This window comes from Macrosteles quadrilineatus, unplaced genomic scaffold, assembly GCF_028750875.1.
Source record: "Macrosteles quadrilineatus isolate MER2022 unplaced genomic scaffold, UCM_ALF_1.0 Scaffold_1__1_contigs__length_201487025, whole genome shotgun sequence".
NCBI lineage: Eukaryota > Metazoa > Arthropoda > Insecta > Hemiptera > Cicadellidae > Macrosteles > Macrosteles quadrilineatus.
The window spans coordinates 169,526,914-169,552,441 of NW_026542594.1; the positions used below are offsets into that span (position 1 = coordinate 169,526,914).

Consider the following 25,528-nt stretch of genomic DNA (forward strand, 5'->3'; position numbering starts at 1 on the left):
CAGTACAATCAAATCAAATTTAAATAATACTCCAGTTGCCAATTAATGAAACCAATTGTATGGGCGATAGATATTTTTCAATATAAATAATGTTCTTAGCTAAAAAACAACTTCAAGAAATTGCAAAACCTGATATTCAATACTAATTTAGAAAAGCAAATCAATAAGCGTAGTTTGATTATGGTAAACTGAAACATTTTCAGAAAAAAAAAGTATCTACAAAATCAAAATCACAAAGAAGAATAAAAACACCACATGACAAGAAGGTGCATAACAACACAAAAACAAAAGTGACAACAAATATTAACTAATGCTTCAGAATGAAACAATGATGCATTACTCTACACAAGAAGCAAAAAGTAAGCTTCGGATTCATCAACATATATATCACTGTGAAAATCCAAAAACCTCAAATATTTTTTAGAGAAGATTAAACTTGTAACTAATTGATCTAAAGTCGCTATGTTATAACTCTTGTACTAGCAGTTAATAGTATAACTTTGGTATAAAAACACTGATTTCAGTTTGTATTCCAGTACAGCTTAAAATTAAGAATCTAAAAACATTTTCTATACAATTCTGGACTTCAAATTCAAGCCTTTCAATTACTATTGTCAAATTTTCCTATAGAAAAGTTATAGCCCTCGACATTTAGTAAGTTTTGACATCATAAGTTGTGGAATTGCCCCTGAACTGGTTTATAACTAATATAATGGTTTAATTACCTTCAGTCTCCAGTTCAAAGTAAGTCGATTGCGACCTAGGTTTCAGCACGACGTTGTGCTATCATCAGGCTTCCAGTCAAAAATGTTCAGTCCATTGGACGTCGCGTAGTAAAAACTATATACGGTTCACAAGACACAAACACATACACATTTACCGATCGGTATTTACAAGGGGAGAACGAGTACATTTTGTCAAATCACCGGCCGCAACGAGTGACTTCCAAGCCACAACTAGGCTTGTATAATATGCAACATGAACTATCGCAAACTTGCTGGGAGGTGGCTTGGATGTCACTCGTTGCGGCCGGTGATTTGACAAAATGTACTCGTTCTCCCCTTGTAAATACCGATCGGTAAATGTGTATGTGTTTGTGTCTTGTGAACTGTATATAGTTTTTACTAAACGACGTCCAATGGACTGAACATTTTTGACTGGAAGCCTGATGATAGCACAACGTCGTGCTGAAACCTAGGTCGCAATCGACTTACTTTGAACTGGAGACTGAAGGTAATTAAACCATTATATTACCTCGACATTTACCGTATCACTTTCAAGATTAGTTACAAAATATTAAAACAATATTATAAACAATGTAACATATATCAGAGACTGTAAAACTAAGTAAAAACAAAAGAAATAAAATTATTTTGTACGACTAGGTTAAGAAGCAAATCTAAAGGCCTCAAGATTGACTCGTAAAAGGGAAAAGGTTGGATTGAATACTGAAAACAATAGTATTTGTTCTGGTACTATATAAAACATTTAACTTGGTAACATAAAACATAAACTATTGCTAATGGTAAAGTTAATGACTGTCTATATTACAATAAACTCTATGGCTTGAAAAATCATTAAGAGTGTTTGAGTAACTAAAGATTAACAGCTTATTACTGTACTTACACTAAGTATACTTTGAGTGATATATCACGATATTGAACAACACCTGTCATTACCAATTGAAGCATTATCTAAACTATCTTTGTTCCCTGAGATGTTGGATTTAATACTGTTCCTCTGACTCTTGGTCAATCTGCGTTTCTTTCTGCACCGTATTGGGCAGCAGCTCTTACACTTCAATTCCGTTTTCAACTCTAGAGGAATCCTTCCCCCAGAAATATCTTCCACACTCTGTATAGGTTCGTAGGGCTCCTCCAAAGATATTTCTTCGAGAACAGGTATTTTACTTTCTGTCATTTCACTGTTTGGACTATTATCACTTTTATTCAACCCAGAGTCTTCGTTGTTCTCGTCATTACTGACTTCTTCAAACCATTCTTCGTCAGAGGAACTGTGGTGACTTTGCAATCGAAGAAGCGAGTTTTGCAAATTCGAGTCTGAAATAAGCCTAACTCTAGAGTTACTCCTCCAATTGTTTGTTGTTCGGCTAGAAATTGAGACTGAACGAGCTCGCCAACTTTGTGACTCACTCATGCATCTACATCCCCCCTGACGCAGCACACCTACACGGGGAACCTCCACAAACGACGCAGACTGCACTCGCTTCACTATATATCTATCATAGACTTTCGGCTCCTCGACCTGCGGTAGTGGTCGGAACGGAGCTTTCACAGGGTCAAAATCTACACCGATATTCCCCTCTGAGCTAAGCCTACTGAAACTCAATTTTTCTCGTTTTTCCTTTGTAAAATCCAAGAGTGTGTCCATATTTTCCAATCTGATTGGAAAATCCACAAAAGCATCGTCTATAGTGTCATTGACAGGTTTCACATAATCTAGATGGTTTTCTATTATTTGGATACTGTTTGATGAATCCGTTCGCTCCAAGAGTCGAGCCGCCACACTAGGCTCGACTAGGGAGGGGGTAACATGCAGCGGAGGGCGGTTGTCACAACAGACTACCCTACCTGCCTCACCAACTATGCTTAGTCGCAGGAACACTGGCTAAAACAAACAAACAGACATGCGGGTAAACCAACCGACGAAATAAATGTGATGAGATCTACGTTTGTACCTTCAGAATCAATTGAGGTGAATGAAAATGAGATTTTAAAAACCCACAATCTATCAATTCCAATTTATCTTCTTGAAACTGTAATAAATCTGTGAACCTATCAACTGATCTAGACTCTGGATATAGTATACACAAAACTATTTCAAAATGAAAGTAAATTAGAGTATCTAAAGTAGGTATCTCTGATAGAGATTTAAAATTTCCTAGGGAGGCTAAAGCAGTTTCAAGGTTTGGAATTTAATGAACATTTGGGGAAGTTAAATATATTTTTTTATAGCAATGCGTTAGAATAATAATAGTTAACTTTTTTATTTTGAAATTAATAATCAGACCACTAGTTTGAAAAAAAAACTGTTATTACTTGTTGATAATCTTTTCCACCATAGCTATTTGCGTCATGTTTTAGATTTTTAATAGTTTAAAAACAGTGCTTCACAAAATATGTTATTGCTAACATTTTAATTTTAAAATTTGACGTTTTAGGAGGTAAGTTTTATTAGCTGTTTTTAGGGCTGCAAATAAATATTTGAAACGGTTCATAACAACATATTACAAAATAAGTGGAGAATGTTGGATTGAAAAGGTACAGGGGTGGTTAAAATGTGCACCAAAACCAAAAACATAGATGATTTAAATTCACACAAAATTATTAAAGAATACTACAAGGATAAAGCACTACTCTAGTATTTTCCAATACATCTAAAACTGAATATCAGTAAATTACTAAGAATGTAATGAAATGTCCGTGGGTGGGGTGCATTATAGTGATGTGACGTGTTTTTGACAAATTCTACTTTTACATCAGTAATTGGGAATTTGATAATATTCCTTATACTATTTCCAGATGATAGTGTCGAGTCCAAAGACAGTGTTGCAATGTCCAAAGCAAAATTTTGAACAGTTTCAAACACTGTGTATACATTAAAGTTCTTGGAAAAATCACACAACAGTGAAATATTTTATCTCAACCATTGTAATTTGTTAGTATTTTGATGATATATAGTGTCCCGTTTAGTTACGTCAAAAAGTTAAAACTGTTTAATCACACAGAAACTATTTTCAACACAGGCTATATTCTTGAACTTTACAAATCCTGGAGATTATATAAAAACAAAATATGTTCTTATAAAAAAAAAAGAATAAATTATACTGCAGCTTGATTGTTTACTAGACTTGACAGAAACTACATTCTTTACTTTGTATTTTCATGGTTTAAATTTTAATATTTATTTTAAATGTCTCATACATAAATTTGGCAATAACTTTTTAAATCTATCATTTTCTCCTCTTGCAGTGGTGATTTTACAATATTGACTTGAGAATTCTACAATTATAATGATATTGTCTGAATCTCGTAACATCACTAGTGCATCGTGATCGTGAGCGTGAGATGATTGGACTCACCCCGACGTCAGGGTAAGACTCAGGTACACCGGCTGCATGCGCCAAGCACAACACCCCACCAGTCAACCAAACTCCGTTACACCGTTTCATTTATAAATACAGTAGACTCTCAGTAATACAGCAGATATAGGACCGTGATACTGCCGGATTAGTGAAAATGTCGGATTACTGGAATGTTATTAATAAAAACACTGCAACAAGTGCATTTTAGCACTTAAAACACGTCTCTGAGGATCGCGGGAACAAAAACTGCTATTTCCGCGATCGGGCATGACGACGATGACGTTTCCATGACCACGGGAGGCGATAATAACGTCTACACGGCGGCGGGTGATGATAAGAATTTTGCCGCTATTGCGGAAGACAACAATAATGTCTACACAACAGCGGGAGATGTTCATGATTTTGCCGCGATCGCGCATGACGACAATGATGTTTCCGTGACCACGGGAAGTGATGATAATGTCTTAGCGGAATGTTCAATGTTTGTATGCGATCGCGGAAGACAATGTTTATGTCTACATGACCCGAGATGTTCATGATTTTGCCGCGATCGTGCAAGACAACGATGACGTTTCTGTGACCGCGGGAGTGGATGATGATGCCTACTCGGCCGTGGGAGATAAACAGATTTTTGCTTCGATCACGGAAGACTCCAATAATGTCTAAACGGCCGGAGGAGATGTTCATGATTTTGCCGCAATGGCACAAGACGACGACGACGTTTACGTGACCGCGGGAGGTGATGATAATGTATAAACGGCCGCGGGATATAATCAGAATTTTGCCGCGATCACACAAGACCTCACCCGTCAAAAGACGCCGGATTACTGGAGTGCCGGAGTGGCGAAGTGCCGTATTAGAGAGGGTCTACTGTATTTATCAAATTTGTAACCATTGATCACCATAGTCGTGGACAGGCTGCCACAGACTCAGAGGTTGGGCTCGTGGCCTAAGCCAAGTAATGTTCACTAGCGCAGCGGTTAGTTCTTTATTACTGCTGCTCCACTGAGAAGGACCAGTCGCTGCGGTGAACGATACCCGGTTTACGACACGGGCCCAATCCTTGGGTCCACAGTAGCCTGTGCAAAACTCCTAATCATCCTAATATCCTAATCATAGAAGTGACTTAGCTTTAGTGTTCATTTAGGATGAAGACTTACTTAAGTATGTGGGTTTTAAGGATTTTATGGGGTAGCAGGCTAACTTGGATGGGAAAGAGCCCATCCTGACAAAAGAAAGACGAAAACTTTATATTCTATCTTTTACAATAAATAGAACTAGACACTCCATTCTCATATTAAAGCTGTCACAACTTTTAAAATTTTTATATCATATAATTATATCAAAGTATCAATAATTTAGGGGGAATAGTATATTTCATAACAAGAGTAGAAAGTGAGTCATTACATATTTGAGACCATCTTTATCTAGCACTTTAAATGGTCAAGAATATGTAACACTTTCACTTGTGTTTTGAATGTTACTTTTCGCTACACTATAAAGAATAATTATTTTATTCATTACAAAACTCATAGAATATTTTAGGTTATGCTTTCAATTTAAAGTTAAATATTTTAATACATTCTGTTTGTCAAATATTTTAATTAGGTTACTGATTTATCTATTCCAAATAAAGGTTGTAAGACTTTAGAATTTGTACTTTCAGAAAGGCTACAAAAGTCTAAAAAGCATGCAATATAATAGATTCAATATTTGTTAAGTTTTTTTGTAGACTTAAAACTTGTATACTAAATATAGTTTAGACTTTTAAATTATTAGGTTTATGGTGTCATGAATCTTTTGTCTTAGAAGGCCAGAAATATTTTTTCACTGGGCTAGACCAAATGGATTGCACATTTAATGCATAGTCAGAAGAAGCCATCAAAGATTAGTTGTTTTGACTGTTATAGATTGTTTAGAGATCCACTTTAAAATATAACAACATAGTTACGAGATGTTTTTTAATAATGGTGTTTATAATGTTTATATAAATGTATACCTGTGGCAGTGGATATAATATTTTATAGTATATTTGTAATTACCTTATGATCTCCCATACAAGTTTCCTCTCCAATAGAGCCGTATTCAATACTTTTCTCGTCGTCAATCTGTAAGAGGAAAAACAAATCACACAACCAAGTTCTAGCTGTGACGTATAATTATTGTGAAATATTTTCAGGTTTTTTTTACACTTAACAGTTCTTAAACTGTTGTGTATCCACCACATCACACTGGCTGCTAAGTAATAAATTCCCTTTTGAAACATGATAAACCTATCAGGATAAAAACTGAAAAAGGAACTTTGGAACCGACTTATAAATCAACCATTGTACTCAATAAAGGCATTTTTTGACATAAGAAAGATTATGGAAAACAAAATAAACTACCTTAATAATTATTGCAAAGCAAAATCAATTTTCAATTTTTGTACTTTGAAGCTAATGTATTTCTTAAAGAAATCACTTATAAAGATGTTTGCCTATTGCCTATTAACTATAAAATTAGGGACGCCTCTTTAGCTTAAAAACTATTGTTGTGGTTTAAGTGTGGAATTATTTAATACTGTAGGGAACGGCTGGTCTAGCTGAAGGCATTTAAATCCATCATTCACTTGTTCCTCGCTAAATACCGATCAGCTTAAAATACACAAAAAGTGTGTCACTGTTTGAATAACATTTTAAATAATTAATACTTTTTTGGATTGAATGACACTAACAGCAATTTGAAAATAAATTGAGTTTCTTTAACTCTACGTTTTATTTACAGCTGTACCTGATGGACAAGTAGCTTGGCAGTCTCGGAGAGGACGACGCGGTCGCACCACGACGGACATCGAGTCTGCATGTACTGTCGTCCACTGTGGGTGTCCTCCTCGTATGGGTAACTGGGCGGAAACTGGATCGGAAACTCAAACAGCTGACCGGCAAAACAACCCAACTCATTGTCAAACTCCTTCAGCTGGAAAAGACAAACGTAATACAATATTGCTGTTTTGAGGTTATTAAATAATATGATGCACAAGGGTAAGGTTTTTAAGGATTGAATAAATAATTAATTGGTCAGGGAACCCATTACAATTAAGTGCACAAAAAACCAACTAACTTCAAAAACTAATATTGACAAGGTTTAGTCTAGTCAGGCACTCTTGTGCCAGTTTGAACTCTTTCCTATTCCAGGTAAGCCTGCTATCCTCACAAAATATCCTAAAACCTAGGCCCTTGTGCTCCATGTTACATCCTTAACCTCTTACTTAAAACAAAGTATATCTACAATAATGTCACAAATTGAAACATGTTTCAAAATATTCTTTAAGGCATATTTCGTGGAATAGCATAACATGGAACATTAACTATCAGATCATGTACACACGGTTTTTTTAAACTAACATAACCAACCGGTGTGAGAATTTGATTGCCAACGGTGCCTCACTCAAAGGCAATTGGTTAAAAAACCCTAATGCTAATACCTAAATGACTTTTCAAGGTTTTAGCTAACATAAATCTGTCATTGATCTTAGAGTAGCAGATGTTCCTGAAAAGGTAAGGGTTCATATTGGTACAAGAAACACCAACACTTTATAACAATTCCTTAAGTTAATGTAAGACTAAACTATTATTATGCAATTTCTGTCAGACAGCAAAAAAATATATTCAGGAAATGTTTTGGTGGTAGAACAACATTGTCAACCTTATATACTTGTAAGGTTGCTCAGTGAATACCAATCAAAAAGTTAATTTTTGTTTACACTTACCCATTCTCCTGCATTTTTTATGAACAAATTTTGATGATCGTAGTGGCTGAATTCCTTCTTTCCTAGTGTTAAAATAACCTGAAATAAAAAAAAATAGTAACTATAATTATCAGGATGCTGAATTAAATATTATAAAAACAATTTTGAATTTATGTCTAGACTTTCCATTTTTCTTGTCTTAAAAAGAGCACACGATAAAGTTTACAAGCGAAAGCGGAGCTAGACTGACTGGGAAATGCCCAGTTTTATTAGAAGGAAGTACTACGTTATACAGTGTTTTGCCGAAAAAATACTTCAAAAAAAGACTTAAACACCACTTTTGACTTCATTTATTGATTATAGATTGCTATTAGAAAAAAATCCAGTTTTTACAATAGATTGGTTTATCCAAATTTTTTTGGCTAGGGGGTCGGTCCCGTGGTGATGCAATATGAGGGGTTCCACTGTATACGCAATTTATTAGTTAATTGCTGAATGTTATGTGGCAAAATCCATACAGATTGGCCCTTAGCACATCAATTATATATTGAAAATAGATTTGTTAAAATATAAGGCATTTTTTTATGATCCAATTTGTTCTATAGTGGAGACCTAGGTTTCTACTTGGATACATTATCGCCAGTCCTTTGTCTCATAGGTTAGCTAAACTTCTAGTTTTTCATCTCTTACTTGAGGTTTCGACGTAGAAACCTAGGTCTCCACTATGAAACAGATTGGATCATAAGGTAAGCCTTAGATTTTAACAATGTTCAATAACGATCCAGAGGCTATATCTTCAAATGAAAAAAGCTGTTTTAGCACAAGCATAATTAATACCAGAACTCTGAATTCTTTCCAATATTACATTCCAATCTCTAGTTTTAAAACTACTAAAGTGCACTGACCTGTTCTTCATCCCTGAATAAAAGTTTGTTGATTTCGTTATTTTTTGTACTATTGACTTCAACAGGGTTCAATCCATTGGCGAGTTTCTGTAAAAGAAAATACTTTTAGGAACATTGAAATCAAATCAATCCAAATCTGAAAAATGCATGATCTGATCAATAATATACCGTTAAATGAAAATTGCAATTATTATTAACAACATACAAATATGATAGTGTATAGCAAATAGTAAACTTCTTTAGGAGCATTTGTATGTCACTAGAGGAATACATTCTTTTGGTTAAGCATTCAAAACTGAAATAGTTGTGTTCTATTTCTTATACAAGAATATTATTCACACATCTTGTTTCAACAAACTCTATTTCCAAACTAAACCAATGTTTACAAAAACATGTTTACAAATATCATCTGACAACAAAACATATTTAAACACAAATAAATCATATGATAAAAGAACAGACTTAATACAACATCCCGCCTCAAGATGTCCACATCTTTATGAACCTCAGTACCGCCTCGGTTTCTTAATGGACCTTCCGTAACGGGTTACTGTGCCAGCTCCTGGACGATCACATGAGTTGCATGGACGATTAAGGACCATGGATGAACAGTTTGAAAGAATACCATCTCCTCCGTAATACGGTGCAGGAACTAAGAACTTCCTGTTTCGGCGAATGGTTCTCTTGTCAGTTTCCACAAGGTAGGAACGTGGTTCGTTCAATTTCCTGACTACCTTACCGTGTCGACGTAGATCTGTGATCCATACCATGCTTCCAACTTCTAATTCACTTAAACCACTCGCTCCATGTCGTTTATCAAATTGTATCTTGTACTTATTCTGGTACTTATTCTCCCTCTCAAGAAAATTCTTGTTTTCCACAGGATTTCCAACCAAAGTAGATGGAAGATTGTCTCTTAATTTTCTTCCAAACATAAGTTCAGATGGGGAAAAGCCGGTTTCAAGAGGTGAGGTCCGGTAAGAAAGTAGGGCAAGTTCAAATTTATCCTTGTTTTTCTTCATTAGCCCTTTTGCTACTTTCACAGCTGCTTCAGCTGCCCCATTTCCCTGATGGTGGTGGGGACTACTTCTGAATGTGGAGAACCCCCACTCCTTTGCAAACAATTTAAATTCACTTGAGTCAATATGGTGAAATTGTGTCCCACTATCTGAATAAACACGTTGAGGAATTCCGAAACGTGAAAATGTGGTTTTGCAAACCCGAATCACATCTGAAGCCCTCATTCGATGCATTTCCTCGACTTCAAAGTATCTTGAGTAGTGATCCACGATAACCATATACTTGTCTTCGTGTTTGAACAAGTTAACAGACACATTTTGCCACGGGTAATCCGGGACAGTTCTCGGAATCAACGGTTCACTGTGATTAGTTGAGTTCTGAATACAACCTCAGACACGATTTTATTTTCCTTTCTATTTCTTGAGAAATTCCAGGCCACCACATGGTTCCCAAAGCACGTTTCCTTGTTTTTGTGATTCCCAAGTGTCCACTGTGAAGCCTCTCGAGCATTTCCGCTCGTAGTTCCTGAGGTATTATCATCCGAGTTCCTCGAAGCAATAACCCATCAATACAACTTAACTCGTCTTTCACGTTAAAATACTCTTGAATCTCATTAGGTAAACTTGATTTTACAGGCCATTCGTCTAGAATTTGTAACTTAAGTTATGCACAGATTGGATCTTTCATTTGTGAGTGAAGTACCTTTGTCACATTTTCATCTGTAGTGTTTATACTTATCAGACTGATTTCGTGGACGAAGGCTTACACTTCTTCGGTCAATTCGCCATCTTCATTAGCCGGAATAGGACTTCTTGATAGTAGATCTGCTATGGCAAGGTCTTTTCCTGGAGTCCAGGTCATGCGATAATCGTATCTCATCATACGCATTCGGAATCGCTGTAGCCTCGGTGAGAGCTCGTCCAAATTTTGTGTTTTGAAAATTGAGACAAGCGGTTTGTGGTCGGTCTCAATTGTGTACATTTTACCCATTAGGAAACATTTCAAACGGTCACTTGCCCATGTGCACGCAAGCGCTTCTCTCTCAATGTTACTGTAGTTTTCTTCAGCAGGCGTTAGAGTCCGAGATATAAATGCCACAGGTTTCTTGTTTTCTCCTTCAACTTGAAGTAAAACCGCTCCAAGACCTTTTTTTGAAGCATCACAAGAAAGAATCGAGGGTTTTTGCGGATCGTAAACAGTCAAACATGGCTCTGATGATAAAATCTGTTTTACTGTGACAAAAGCTTTTTCTTGAGCTGGTCCCCAAAAGAAATCGTTTTTAGTCTTTAACAAGCTCGTAATTGGCTCCAAAATCTCACTGCGGTTTGGAATAAATTTTGCCAGAAAAGTGATCATGCCCATGAATCTTTGTACTTCATTAGCGTTTCTTGGAGCTGGTAAGTCCACAATCGCTTGTACCTTGCTTGGATCAGGCTTGATTCCGTCCTTAGACAGCACAAACCCCAAAAATGTCACAGTCTTCTTGCAGAACTCCGACTTCTGCTTATTCAAGGTGATTCCATTAGCTTGCACTCTCTCTAGAACAGCCCTAAGACACTCGTCGTGTTCTTCTTTCGTTCTTCCCCATATCAGACAGTCGTCAATGTGCACTAAACAGTTCTTTGCCCCTTCTAAAGCTTTTGACATGCGGCGCTGAAACTCTTCAGGAGCGGACGTAATTCCAAAAGGTAACTTACGGAATTTATACCTCCCGAAAGGGGTGATAAATGTCGTGTAATCTTGTGACTCCTCTGCAAGGTTCAGTTGCCAGAACCCGGAATTCGCATCAATCTTGCTGAAGTACTTGGCTCCCGCAATCTCGGCCAATGAAAGTTCAATCTTTGGAATAGGATAAAACCGACGTTTCACACTGTTGTTGAGTTTGGATAGGTCCACGCAGATCCTAACCCCACCTCCCTTTTTTGCGCACACTACCATTGGTGCGCACCAATCAGTCGCGTGTTCAACTGGAACAATCACTCCTTTCTCAAGCATATCGTCTAACTGCTCTTTCACCTTGGTTTTTAAAGGTATTGGTACAACCCTGGGGGTGGATATAGCGTAAGGAACTGCATTCTCCTTCATTTCAATCTTGTACTCTCCTTTCATATTTCCCAACCCTTGAAATAAATTAGGATACTTAGTAGCCCAGTCAATATCAGGTGAATCTACAGAAAAAATTCTTCTCACCAGGTTCAGTTCTTCACAGGAACGTCTGCTAAGAAGTGGAACAGTGATCTCCTCAGAAATATACGCAAGATCATAAACTGATACACCCTTATGTTCAAGCTTTAGCCTTAAAGTTCCCAAAATATTGATTTGTTCTTTCTTCTTTGCGCTAAACACAGGGGATTTGCACTTTCCTAGAGGCAGAGTCTTCATAAAATCACCGACAACTCCTACTGGAATCATGGTTACATCAGCTGCTGTGTCAAGTTTAAATTTTATAAGACCTAAATCTTGGTTTCCAAAGCTTGCTTTTACCTCCTGGACCCAGGCTTTGTCACTGTTGTCTATATTCCCTATGAAAATCTCAGGAACCTGTTGATAACCACTGTCTGAATCTTGCTGTTCGATTTCCTTAACAACGTTTTTGTTTTTTCTCATCCACTTTTCGCGGGAGGGACAGCATCGAAAAAAATGTCCAATCTTGGAACGTCACATTTGGCTTTCCTAGCAGGGCATTCGGCCAGTGATCCGTGCCAGTTATAACCACATTTCCTGCACTTTTTTCTCATAGCATCCTCGGTGAATTTCTGTTCACCAGCTCCTTCAGACAGATTTGTTTTACCGACTTGTACTGATGTTTTATTCACCATAAAAACATTAGTATTGGCGAGTTCACGTTTTTGGCGTTCTAGCTCCTCGTGTTGGCGCAAGGTATTAATTGCTTTCTCCAGAGTCAATTGAGAGTCCAGCTGGAGTCTATCACTTAGGGCCTCATCTTTCATACCAATAATGAGGACCAGAAGCACCATCTCATCGTTCAGTTCACCCCATGCACACGTTTTTGCAAGACAATGCAAATCTGTTATGCATTTTTCAGATGGATCACTCCCTTGCTTGTGTCTCAGAAATTTTGTTCTCTCATAAATTATATTTTGTCTTGGCACAAAGTATTCATCAAAGGCCCGAAGAGCCTCGTCATAAGTATTCGGTTTTGGTGAAAACGAATCGAAAATATCTTCACTCCTACTACCCATTGTAAACAAAAGTACATCGATTTGCCGAGCGTCAGAAGTGATATCCAGACCGCACCCCCGTCTGTACCTTTGAAAGCGATTCCTCCAGGAATGCCACTCATTCGGAGTAAAAGAGAAGGTTTCTGGAGTTGGTAACGTCAGATTTATCATCGGAGTAGGAGTACACATTACTGCATTATTTTCTCGGTTTGTCTGTCCCAATGCAAAACCTAGTGACTCACCTTCAATCTTTCTAGAATCCCTTTCTGACATGTAGTTGAATTCACTTTGGGCATCGTTCTCCTCAATGTCCTCATACCTTTGCCTACGAGTATTTAGTTTTTTTCTGCCCTTAATTGACATTATGCGTGGTTTTAGACTTTGTTCGATAAAAAAATCCACTAAGCTGGCACCATGTTCTATTTCTTATACAAGAATATTATTCACACATCTTGTTTCAACAAACTCTATTTCCAAACTAAACCAATGTTTACAAAAACATGTTTACAAATATCATCTGACAACAAAACATATTTAAACACAAATAAATCATATGATAAAAGAACAGACTTAATACAACAAGTTGGTTATTGCCTTTCAAAGCCCACATATAGTTACGAATTTTCTGAGAACACTGGTAAAATATCACCCCTTCACTCATAGGTAGTCGTTCTTGATCATAAATATTGAATTGAAAGAATATATTATTATAGATGTCAAGGACATGGGTGTGTATTTTGTATAAAGATGGAGTGGACAATCACCCTTCACCTACATTAGTAGATTGCTTAGCTCAACTCTACAACCCTGATGACCTAGCTAACCTTACTAGAGCTTTATAAACAACAGCATTTATATCACTGTAAATTGTTCTAGTTATTAGGTTAGATTTAAAGAACTGACACAAGTCACCTCAGGCCACAGATAATTATTTATTTTATTTTATTTTTTGTCCCACCTTTACGTCTTAGGATGCTAGTTCTAGCCCGGAACTGTTTTGCACTTTGCTTCAGGCTAGTCCAAGAGGGTTGCGGCATTATCACATGGATAAAATCCATTGGTGATTGGCGGTATTTGAACTAGGAACCTTGGGCAATGAAGCCCCACGCTCTACCACTAGACTAGCTCGCTCCCCAGGCCGGTAAAACTATCGACCTCTAGTCAACGTTCTAAAACTAAATTTTTTTTCCAAAATGTTCGTTTTTTAGTGCTGATTCCAAAAATGATGTTCATTTTTTGCGGAAACGTCCCGTTTTCCCGGAAAATGGGAAAAACGGGAAAAATCTCTTATGCCCAAAACCCATGTTGTGGGTACTCAAATTGTGCGGAATTTCCTCCTGAACAAGAATATGTAATTACGATCGGACCGGAAAATCACCGGATTTTTATCACCGGAAAATCGGCCTCTGGCTACTTATATACTGCCGCATAGCGCTAGCATTGCGGGTGACTCTAAGCCATTGTAGAATGCGGGCTTTATTTTGGGTTAGGATTGGTTAGGTTAGGTTAGGTTAAGTTTGGTTAGGTTAGGTTAAGTAAGTTTAGGTTAGGTTAAGTTTGGTTAGGTTAGGTTAGGTTGAGTTTGGTTTGGTTAGGTTAGATTAGGTTAGTTTAGTTTCAAATCAAATCAAATCAAAACATCTTTATTTTCCTTACATGTACATGGGTACAAAAATAGTGTCAAGTATAAAGTACTAAACTAGCTTAAAGATATAAATACATTTTAAGTATGAATAGGTGTTTATTCAATGAGTTCCTCCATTGTATAAGGCGCCTTTTCTATTAAATGTTTTTTTAATTTAGACTTAAATAATTTATAATTTGATTCCTCCTTTATAGAGGCAGGCAATTTCCTTAGAATTAGTGATCCAGCAAAAGTTGGTTTTTTTTTGGAGAATTCCAGCTTATAGGTTGAAGTTACAATATCCTTTTTATGTCTTGTATTGTAACTATGTGGCACAACTGGCTCATATTTTAGGCTGTCTCTTTTAGCTATACATGCTATTTCAAAAGTATACGCTGCAAAAACTGTTAAAATATTTAGATTTTTAAAGTGAGATTTAACTGATTCATCTTTTTTAAGGTGTAACATAGTTCTAATGGCTTTTTCTTGCATGATTAGAATTTTATTTAAATTTTTAATCGTAGTTGCCCCATATAGTCCAATGCCATAGTTTATGTGAGAATGAATATGGGCAAAATATATTTTTTTAAGTGCATCTAAATTGCACAAATAAGTTTATCAATAACATGAGTATTGTAAGTAAACGAACCTAAAATTGTGGAATGCGGGCTTTATTTTAGGTTAGGTTTGGTAAGGTTAGGTTAGTTAAGGTTAGGTTGGTTTAGGTTAGGTTGAGTTTGGTTAGGTTAAAAAAAACGAACATTTTGGAAAAAAAAATTTTTTTTAGAACGTTGACTGGAGGTCGATAGTTTTACCCCCAAGCCATAGATATTAGTTAGTATAAAATATGTAATACCATAAACAATAAGTTACTGAATATAATTACCTTGATAACACCTTTCATGTCTGTTCTAAAGTTGAAATCTCCAAACAAGAAGAACGGAGCAGATCCATATTGGTCTGTGTGAAACCTACAAGAAAATAGGACAATAGTTTAGTCATAAATTAGACGGTGAATTAAAGCATAATATAGATCTTGGCTTTAACTTAGCAATCATAATGAGGACTTTACCTAGAATAAACTTGATTATTATTTGATTTTAACCAGATTTCGTTCTGACGAATTGTCGATTTATTTACTCTTTGAATCAATAAAAAGAACTGTCTATAGCTAACATGTTTTCAAACAAACCGATTTTGTATCAATTTTACCACCCCCATTAAACCTCTTGCTTTTTTTAAACTATTAAACCTTGTTTTTTGTTTGTTTCATTTTGACTCTCAGACTTAATATTGATAAAAGTAGTTTGAAAAGTTATTTTGCCAATCAAAGATGTTGTCTCAGTCTATTATTAGTCACTGTTCATTTGAGCATAAATAGATTTTGCACTATATAATTATACACAGGAGATTCTATTTTGACATATAGGCCTAGTATGTTTAATAACTTCTTGATCAGTGTTGTACGTGTTATTACAATGAGCTATGGAAATGATGTGGTGGGACATACAATTCACTCTTATATTTTTACATACAAACAATAATAAATATGACTTTTTTCCTGTTTTCATTTAAAGAACCATTTTCAAAAAGTTGTGTATACATTCAATTTCTAATAAAAAAATCTTTTGTATTTTCCCCAAGCCACTACTTCGGAAAAATTTTACAGGCCTATAGTTTGTTTAGATACTGTGATGTAACAATATTGTTAAAGTTGAGAATAAAAACGTAGAATGACACAACTGTGTGTTTAGCACGGTGTGACATAAAAGTCACTCTTACATTTTTACTTACAAATAAAAAATATGACGTTTTATATTTTTTTTATCTAAAGAACAATTTTTTTAACGTTTTTTATATCTTGGATTTGTAATTAAAAAATCTTTTGTATTTTTTCCAAGCCTTAAAAAAAACTTAACAGGACCAATTTTTTTTCCTTTTTTTTTCTTACAAGTAAACAGTTGTACAAAATAGTTTTTGGGATCTGTCAAAGGTTTAAATTTGTACCTTGTAATGTTCTGAAAAAGAATAGTATGTACTTTTGTATGTTAGAACACAATTTCTACAGCTCTAAAGTAACCTATGTACGTACATACAGTAAAATTTGGCCTGTCAGTACACTACAGAGATTTGTAGCTGCCAGATGTAGGTTAATCGATCCAGCTTAACATAGCATATCAATCATCTAGGTTGATAATTATAGTAATTATAGAGGTATACCTGTCCAGCGTATATTCTAGCGCTCGTTGTCTGGTCTTGGAATAGACGGACGGAAACTGAAAACAAAAAAAATCCCAAAGTAAAACAGAAATTGGTCAAACCATTACAATATTGACATAACATGTTGCAGCTGATATGCTATCATAAAAATTTTTAGGCAACAAGAACTTAGGAATGTTTTGATAGAAAACAGTTTTGAACTTTTTAATTTGGGAATTTAGCGTTATTGGATACATTAGACATATAAATGTAATGGGAATTTGTAATTGAAAAGCTTGTTTTACATACTAAGCAGTTTGTGTTGCTTAAAAATATGCTAATCCATTTCATTCAAATTTGAAAACAAATAGAGCATTAAGAGGGCTCCACCCGCCGGCTGGTTACCGCATAAACATGGTCCTATAAAAAATAACCTCATGGCATTATTATAGTGTTTATCGGGTTGAAATAAACTGTAAAATATTCTTCACAAAGAGCTAAACTATGCACTGGATGAAACAAAACTTCGTAATTGTTTTTCACAAAATCATTTTGAAAATCCGTAAATTAGTCTTTTTCACATGTGATGCTAACTTCTAAATAATAGTTAAAAATTACCCATTGCAAGCTTTGATATGTTAAGAGCACCAAAAGCACACAATCATTGGAAACAAAATTAGTTTTAGAATGTTGAGAGCTTGCACAATAGAGGCATGTTCAATCCCGAACTATATTTCAATCCATACAATCTGCCATCTTGAATTGAAATTCAGGTTGCCGGGTAGAACCCACTTAATCCACAAATTTTATACAGTGCATCCTTCAATTTAGATCTACAGAATGTGCTATTTTAAATTTCATGTTGTCTTCTAATACCATTTGGTAAATTTTCTTTGGACAACTCTATGTGTTGAATTACAAATTTTTGGACTAACTTTTAATTCATTGTTAAATTAAGTTTGTACTAAATTAATTTGTGTGTAAATATTGAACAGTAAAATTGCTGCTTTATGAACTTCAATTTTGTACATCACTGCATGTATAGACACAAAGAACTTGTTTTCATGATTGTCTGACTATGAGAACATTATTTTGTGTTTGAACAGTGAGGTAATATTGTTTACATGGTTAAATAAGCAGCAAAAGACATCACAATCATTGTAACCAAGTCAAAGTTGATGTTCTCATCAAAATACAGTCTAATCAAAAAAGCATTAACAGGCCACACTCCATAAACAGTGTATGGTTCATGCTCTATTGTTGAGTGAGATAACAATGAAGTGTATATCACTTACTGTTTCCATGGCAACAAAGTTGGAGGCATCATGGAAGAGATGGATGTTGACTAGGTCAAAAATGGTTCCGTTAAGATTCCATCTCGTCCGTAAAAAACCTTTCCGAGACCACTTACACTGGAATCACAAAACTCATGACTAAAAGTCAGTCTAATAGCAAATATTACAACTTACATGATTAATTAAATAGTTTGCATAAGAAAGAGGTAAACAAAAAGAGTTTTATGAACAAAAAGTTATGATTGTTGTAGTTGTTCTTTTATTCCACTTTCATCCATCATATAACGTTTTTTTGTAAATTTACTAATTCCTGAAGAATCCCAAGAAAATGTAGGGACAAACTTTCCCAAAATACCAAAGGAAATATAAGATTTCTTCATTAGTGTTTAAAGAACTATATTCTAATAAGATAATAAGATATTCTGATATAATAATAAAGAACTGGCGATAAATGTGTTAGTAAAAAAGAGGTTGCAATCCTTTAGTTTTAAACAGGTTTTAAAATCAGCTATGAAAGAATAACGTTACCTCTGGGAAAAAGTCTTGAGGGAATTTGGATTTTTCTTTGGTTTGGACATCTTCGATGTTTCCAGAGTGGACGTCTTTCCCTTCCACAGCAACAAAATTCAGTTCTGAACAAAGAAAACACAAGTTTTTTGTCTCATTAAAGTACACTAATAATGGGCTGAAAGTATGAATACAGTGTTTCAAAAAATAATCATAATGTTTTAATATAAATGCTATGAGTAAAACCAAAATTTCATATTAGGACTCCTTCGTCAAGCCTAAACGGCTGTGATAATTCGTTAAAATATCTGTGTTGCTTGTTTTAAATAACTCAAATTGATAATTTTATTCCTTGGAAATATAATTATACAATAGTCTCATATCGCTTTTGGTATTGTTTTATATGGTAATACCTCAAATGAAAATTTAGATGAACTTCTTATCCTTCAAAAACAAGCAATAAGAATAATTTTAAAGCTAAATTGGGATGATTCTGTTAAACACATATTTACTGAATTGGAATTTTTGACTGTATATAGTCTATACATTTTTGAACTTATTTTGTTTATAAAAAATAATTCTCATAGAATAGAAACGTTAGGACAAAACCATAGTTATAATACTAGAAACAATAGAGTATTTGCTTATACAAGCCACAATCTTAAATTATATGAAAAGAAACCTTCCTATGCAGGTATTAGATTCTATAATGCTCTTCCGGTGGATTTAAAATCCACAGAAGATTTTAATGTTTTTAAGAAAAAACTGAAAAATGTAATGCTATCCAAACTGTTGTACTCTCTAGATGAGTTTTTTTTTATTAATGTAATGATATAAACTCATCTCTAGGTCTATTTCATGTATATTGCAGTGAAATCATTAACATCTAATATTTTTGTATAATGTAGTAAGTTAGAAAAATGTTTAAATTGACGCTATTCTATGTACACATGTATGAAAAATGAATAAAGTTATTTTGAATCTTGAATCTTGAATCTTGAATCTTGAATATAGGGTCTGACTTAGGGGAGGTACAAATGAGGCATTTAGTTCAAAATTCCTCCGCGAACAGCGCTGTAGTAGAGAGCACTTTGACAATGAAGGTTTACTAATCGCAAAAATAGTTCTGTTCATAAAATAAAATTATAAATGCCTCAAATTCAATTTTACTATTTTTTAATTATAAAATTAAACTATCATAACCTAACCGAACTAACCAAACTTGCTGATAAAGAAATAATATAACAAAAGTTTAGTAATCGGAAAAATAATTCTGTTTATTAAATAAAACTAGAAATTGCTCAATTAAAATTTTATAATGACTTAATAATAAAATTAAACTGTAATAACCAAACCAAACCAACCAAACTTGCTGATAATAAAAAATTCTTGGACAAAAAGTTAACGCTATCAGCGGGATTCGAACCCGGGACCTACAGTATATCAGCCCGGCACGCTAACCAATAGACCACCGAGGCCGATGGCTGTTGAACGTTTTGTTACGGTAATGGCGTTCCCTCAGCTAATAAGAAGATCTCAGCTGTCATCGTAGCCTCTTCTATACCTCCCCTGAGTAAATACCCTACAATATATATCCTCTTACCCTGTTGTGATTTTCAGGTTGTTTTTTTTTTTTTTTTTAGCGAATTTCCCTATAGGGAAGTAGCTATTACCGTAGGTCTCATGGTAAGACCTAAGCCCGGGACCGATTTACTTTTTCATTTTGATGTCCCCAGAGGCCAAAAACACCATTCGTTCAAATTTTTATATATCTATATATAGAGATATATATATATATATATAGATATATATATATATATATATATATATATATATATATATATATATATATATATATATATATGTGTCCATCCGCACGATAACTTGAGTAATTTTTGTCCGATTTTGATAAAATTTGGTTTGAAGGTGTAAGGCGGGATAAACTTGAATGAGTTCGCGAACCAGCATGATCGGACTATGGGAATGGGGGTTTATGGGGGGTTTTATGGGGTAAAAATAGGTTTTTCCCATTTTTGACCCTAAAAACACAAAATTTCAAAATTTCTTTTCAAACCATTTTGTAGAGTTAAAAAAAACAAATAATTTAGTATATTGAAGCATTATTATGCGCCTAATTGTTACGGAGAAAATTCAAAAAAGTTGTAATTTTTAAATTCCCATGTTATTCTTATGGAGAATAAGACAACTGTTGTAGTTTGCTTGTTTATGAACATATTTTGATAAAAGTTGGAAAATACATTAATTTCTTACTAAACCACAGTACCTTTTAATATTCTACATAAAAAAAACTTTTTTACCCTCCCTGTTGCAGCAAACCTAAGTACTCATTAAACTAATTCTGTTTAAATAGGGAATAAATGTGATATTTTTAAGGAGACATTTTAGTTTAGATCCAATCAGGCAAATGGAAATTCGCTAAGTCTGCAGGTTTGCTGCGGCGGGGGTATTTTTTTTAACAAGCCATGTTTTCATATTAGGAGAAAGCTAATTTGATTATACTGCAGCAGGCATTAAATATAATAATACTACTCCTCGGTAATATTACTTTCAATGAGAAGAGTACGAATTTATAAACACTGGGTCTAGCCTGGGAGGCAGAAGGATTGGCAGAGTTGGTCATATACTCGTGTACAAGGACTATTCAGAAAATAAGGAACGTTTCTGTCTTACATGTAAGGACTTGATATCACCCTGCTTGCACACTTTCAAGAACAGACTTGTTTGCCTCCTTGCCACATTGGAAGTGTTGTTGTGCTGTTCATTGTTGCAATATTCACGTTTAAAATGTGTTCTACAATTGAAAATATTCCAAGTTGTGAGTTCAGTCTGTAGTACGGTTTTATGGCAAACAACTTAAAACCTATAGAAATTTATCGTTGAGCGTGTGAATTGTACGGAAAAAAAGTAATGAATCAAAGTTCTGTTCACATAGGGAGAATCCAGTTTTAAAGCATATTTAAGTGAGTCGGTGGATCAGTTGGTAGCGCCCTGGACTTAGAGCCCAAGGCAATGATGTTGTGGGTTCGAAACCTGGTACCTGCCACTACTTTTTATAAGTACAGTTCACTGTTGTACTGTGCTGGTACACCTCTTGCTGGATACCTTCAACGCAAAGTCCTCTGTGGCCCATGTGGACGCGCAAATGCAAGGTAATAGAGGACGACCTCTTTATTTAAAAAAATAATGCTTCTTACTTTCTGAATAGCCCTTGTAGTATGAACTTTATCAATGAAGCCTAAACTTGACACTCTGTTTTTGTTAGATTCTTATTGGTACATGTGAGAATCATAGCAAACATTTTAAATTTTGGCTCATCTTAATAAAAGAATCAGAGTCTCCACAATAAAAATGAAATTGCTGCTGAAAAAAGAATGGACGTATGAAGAGCAATAATTAGTGACAACATTAGATTGCATTTGTATAATAATTTAATTATTATCATGTCAGGTTATCAGGAGTTCAAAAAGTTAGCATACATTATACAAGTTTTGGTTATCTTTTACTATATTTAATAACTAAACTCCACAACTAACGATATTTTAATTTTTTTTCATTTAATCAAAAAGAACACAACAGTACTCTTTACTGCCTCATAAAGTAGAAGAGTATTTTATGAATAAATTCAAATAATGAACATACAAACGAAAAACGCATACATTACATACTGACAAATAGGAAATATAAACCATCAAAAGTCAAAACAATATAAACTTATTTGGCTCTATAAAGTCTCTATACTTCCCCCCCCCCCCCCACAATTAAGAGAATAGTCAAACGAACTGAAAATGATTTTATTTCATATATATTTGATTTACCTATTGATACCTGTTCACCACAACCCGTATCAGTTGTAATATATTGACATGTGAGGGCATGAATCTACAACTCGACAGAAGGTTGGCTAGCTTCCCAAATAAATGTGTGGGGGAGTTTGGACAGGGATTACTTGGTTTTCTAAGGCCTCTAGAGGTTTTACCCTGTCATGTTTTACACTCTGAGGTGATAACTCTTATTTCAACGTAAAACTTTTGCAGTTAAATATTTTAAATACAGAAATTATATTAGAGAATTCCGTTCAAAAGCTTTTAAATCATTACAGGATTCATCCACAGGTTTTATTCCCTTATTTTTTTATGTTTCATTTAGATTAGTTCAATAAATTTGATTGTGGTTTTCAATCTAACTGAAACGATGTTATTTTTTATTAGCTTAAATACTTTTCATTTGGTAAATAAACAAAGAAATTATTTTAATTTTAACCTCAGATTTCAGTTTTTATTTTAAAAGCAGTGTACAGCAGTGTTTGGTACTTTTTGTTAGATGTAAAAAATTACCATGGTAAAATTTTATTATTTTTGTATGACACTTTTTAAATCCCTATATGAAAGTTAAAACTACACATTCTAGTTTGTATATGTCTTGTCTTCACATCCTAGGAAGCTAGTTCTAGCTCAGAACTGTTTTACACATTACTTTAGGCTATAAAGTTACTTTTAGTCCTAGGACGGTTGTGGCATTATCACATAGATAAAATCCATTGGTGATTGGTGTGATTTGAACCCGGGACCTTGGGCACCGAAGCCCTGCGCTCTACAACTAGACCAGCTTACTCCCATGTTTATATACAGAGTATATAATTACAATGAGGCATGGACACAATGTTGCTTATTTATGCTTGCTTATTATTTATTTAGTATGAGTGAAGCATGAGAGTAGAATGTAGCGAGTTTCCAACCAATTACTAAATAAACTCAAAAAACCATAAGGTAGCCTTTTAAATACATTTGAAGCTACTGACCTTTAAAATCCCAAATAAGGACATCAGGTACAGACTCGTGGATGAAATAGAAGTTTCCAAGTGCCTATAACAAACAGACATTAAAAAGATTATTATGAAAAAATATATGTTTTATGGCTCACTTTTATAACCATACTGTAGTTGTATGAAAATTTGGTTTTAGATCATTCTTTCCACCATAGAGTGAGGAGGAATCTGCTTTTGAGAAAACAAAGATTTACTGGAAGCCATTGATATTCGGTGCAGGACCAGCATTTTTTCTCTCCCTATATAAGTAAGCATGAGGAAGGCAAACGTGTCTTGACTAGCGTTGCTCCTGGCCGGAATATAACACCGTCCGACAAATCCAATTTGTTGCTGGATTTTGTAAAGACTTCAGAAATCTTTTTCCAAATATAATTTTCCCACATTCACTTTTAGTTTTATGCTATACCTTTGACTATTAAACAATAGTCAATGGCTATACCTGTAGTTGTTGCTATGTGTATTAATTCAGATTTTATTTAGAATAACACAATGTTATAGATAAAATTGTTTTAAAAAGCCAAACTTTATTGATTTAGAAGCATATTCTTAATGTGTATCAAAATGAGTGGGTCCGCGGAATTGGCTAACTCTGGAACTCGCTAACCCCATGTTAAATGCCCTATCTTCAAATTTGGTCGATGAGAGGAACTCGCTAACTTGTTCGGTTTCGGAATTGGCTAACTCCGGAACCCGCTAACCCGCTCTAGAGCCGGGTTAGCGAATTCCGTCCTCGTACGGAAGTCGCTAACTCGGTCCCTCGGCGGAACTCGCTAACTCCCAATCAGAAGCCTCGCGGGCCGTCCAATGGGAGCCAAGCACGAATATTTTTGGCCAGTGTTGCCGAAAGTGTAGTACTGTACCTATATCGTATCGGCAGCATAATGTCGTATCCTACGCTTAATTAGGAGTAAGAGCAACGTAGTCGATAAAATAAATATATTTTGAAGTATGTTTAACCACATAGAAGCTCTTATGATTATTAGGGTGGAAAATGCATTATAGTCTTACCATAGACTAACCAACACAAGTAAACTTTACATCCCATTGTAAACTTTGAAGCTCGTTTTTCGTGTCTAGTTCATGTCCGGTGACACTGATCTCTAGTGTCGACAAAATTGTGTTTCTATTATTTTATAGTTAACTTCATGATTTGTTCCTTACTGTTTGGTTATATAACTAGGGGACGTGTTATTAGTTGTGATTAGAACGTTTTATTTGGTTAAACGAGGTTTTAAATTGCTGAAAACAAGAAACAATTGTAAACCAAACACGACCTCTAAAGACAGTACACCGGACAGAACTAACAATACAACTGTCTTCAGATCATCCATAAGGATGAGAAATGTACTAAATATAAGGGAGTATGTTTTATATGTGGGTTTCTTACTTAAATAGTAGCTTATTATTGGTATGAAAAAGATAAAAATGCACATTTAATTTGGATCTATTACATGTTATGAAATATCTATTTTCGTAGTCCGCCATTTGTTTCTTTTATTCGAATAAATAACATTTTGTGAACTTCTGCAAATAAAATTTTTGAGTTCGTATTTTATATACTGGGCTTGTAGTAACCTTAAATCATAAATCATAATAAAATTTACACGTTAAACGTCATTACAGAATTACATTGTAGTGGTTATGTATTTTTAAATAGAGCTATTGAATTTAAATAAATAATTATCAATACATTATAAAGTGGTAGGCCTAATGTATTCATGGATTGCATTAAAAGTTAGTCTATGCATAAATAAAACTTGTAAATTTCTTTTATCGTAGGCTATTAGTGTAGAACCCGGGTCATCCTCTTAATTTTGTTGAATTAATATTAATTTTACGTCTTTCAGTAGGCTTACTTTTTAAAAGTCTGGAGTTTTTTTCCAGGCTGATTCTATCTTATCCAAAAACAAAGCTATTGTCTATTGTGTAGCTCAGTACTGGGGAACGGTGAACCGAGCAATGGCTTGGTATAGTTTATATCGTTTGTGAAAGCAATATAAAGGAAACCCAACACTCAAATCAGGAAAATCCGTCAATTAGTTTATTAAAAATCGTGAATTAAAATAACCCTGTCACGTTTTATTATATGAATATTATATCTTCTCCTATTTTTTA

At 34.6% G+C, this 25,528-nt stretch overlaps 1 protein-coding gene across 1 annotated transcript in view; it reads right to left on the reverse strand.

Annotated features, from left to right (window-relative positions):
• Nucleotides 1-1,542: 1,542 nt before the first annotated feature.
• LOC128989649 (inositol polyphosphate-5-phosphatase A-like) overlaps nucleotides 1,543-25,528 on the reverse strand; it is a 96,898-nt gene continuing 72,912 nt past the window's right edge. Inside the window, exons 5-14 of the mRNA XM_054411614.1 lie at nucleotides 23,387-23,450; nucleotides 18,589-18,692; nucleotides 18,061-18,177; nucleotides 16,787-16,842; nucleotides 15,453-15,537; nucleotides 8,741-8,827; nucleotides 7,857-7,934; nucleotides 6,878-7,063; nucleotides 6,148-6,213; nucleotides 1,543-2,628 (exon numbers count right to left, since the gene is read on the reverse strand). Coding sequence (XP_054267589.1) covers nucleotides 1,651-2,628; nucleotides 6,148-6,213; nucleotides 6,878-7,063; nucleotides 7,857-7,934; nucleotides 8,741-8,827; nucleotides 15,453-15,537; nucleotides 16,787-16,842; nucleotides 18,061-18,177; nucleotides 18,589-18,692; nucleotides 23,387-23,450 — 1,821 coding nt within the window. The 3' untranslated portion in view covers nucleotides 1,543-1,650. The remainder of the gene's footprint in view (nucleotides 2,629-6,147; nucleotides 6,214-6,877; nucleotides 7,064-7,856; nucleotides 7,935-8,740; nucleotides 8,828-15,452; nucleotides 15,538-16,786; nucleotides 16,843-18,060; nucleotides 18,178-18,588; nucleotides 18,693-23,386; nucleotides 23,451-25,528) is intronic.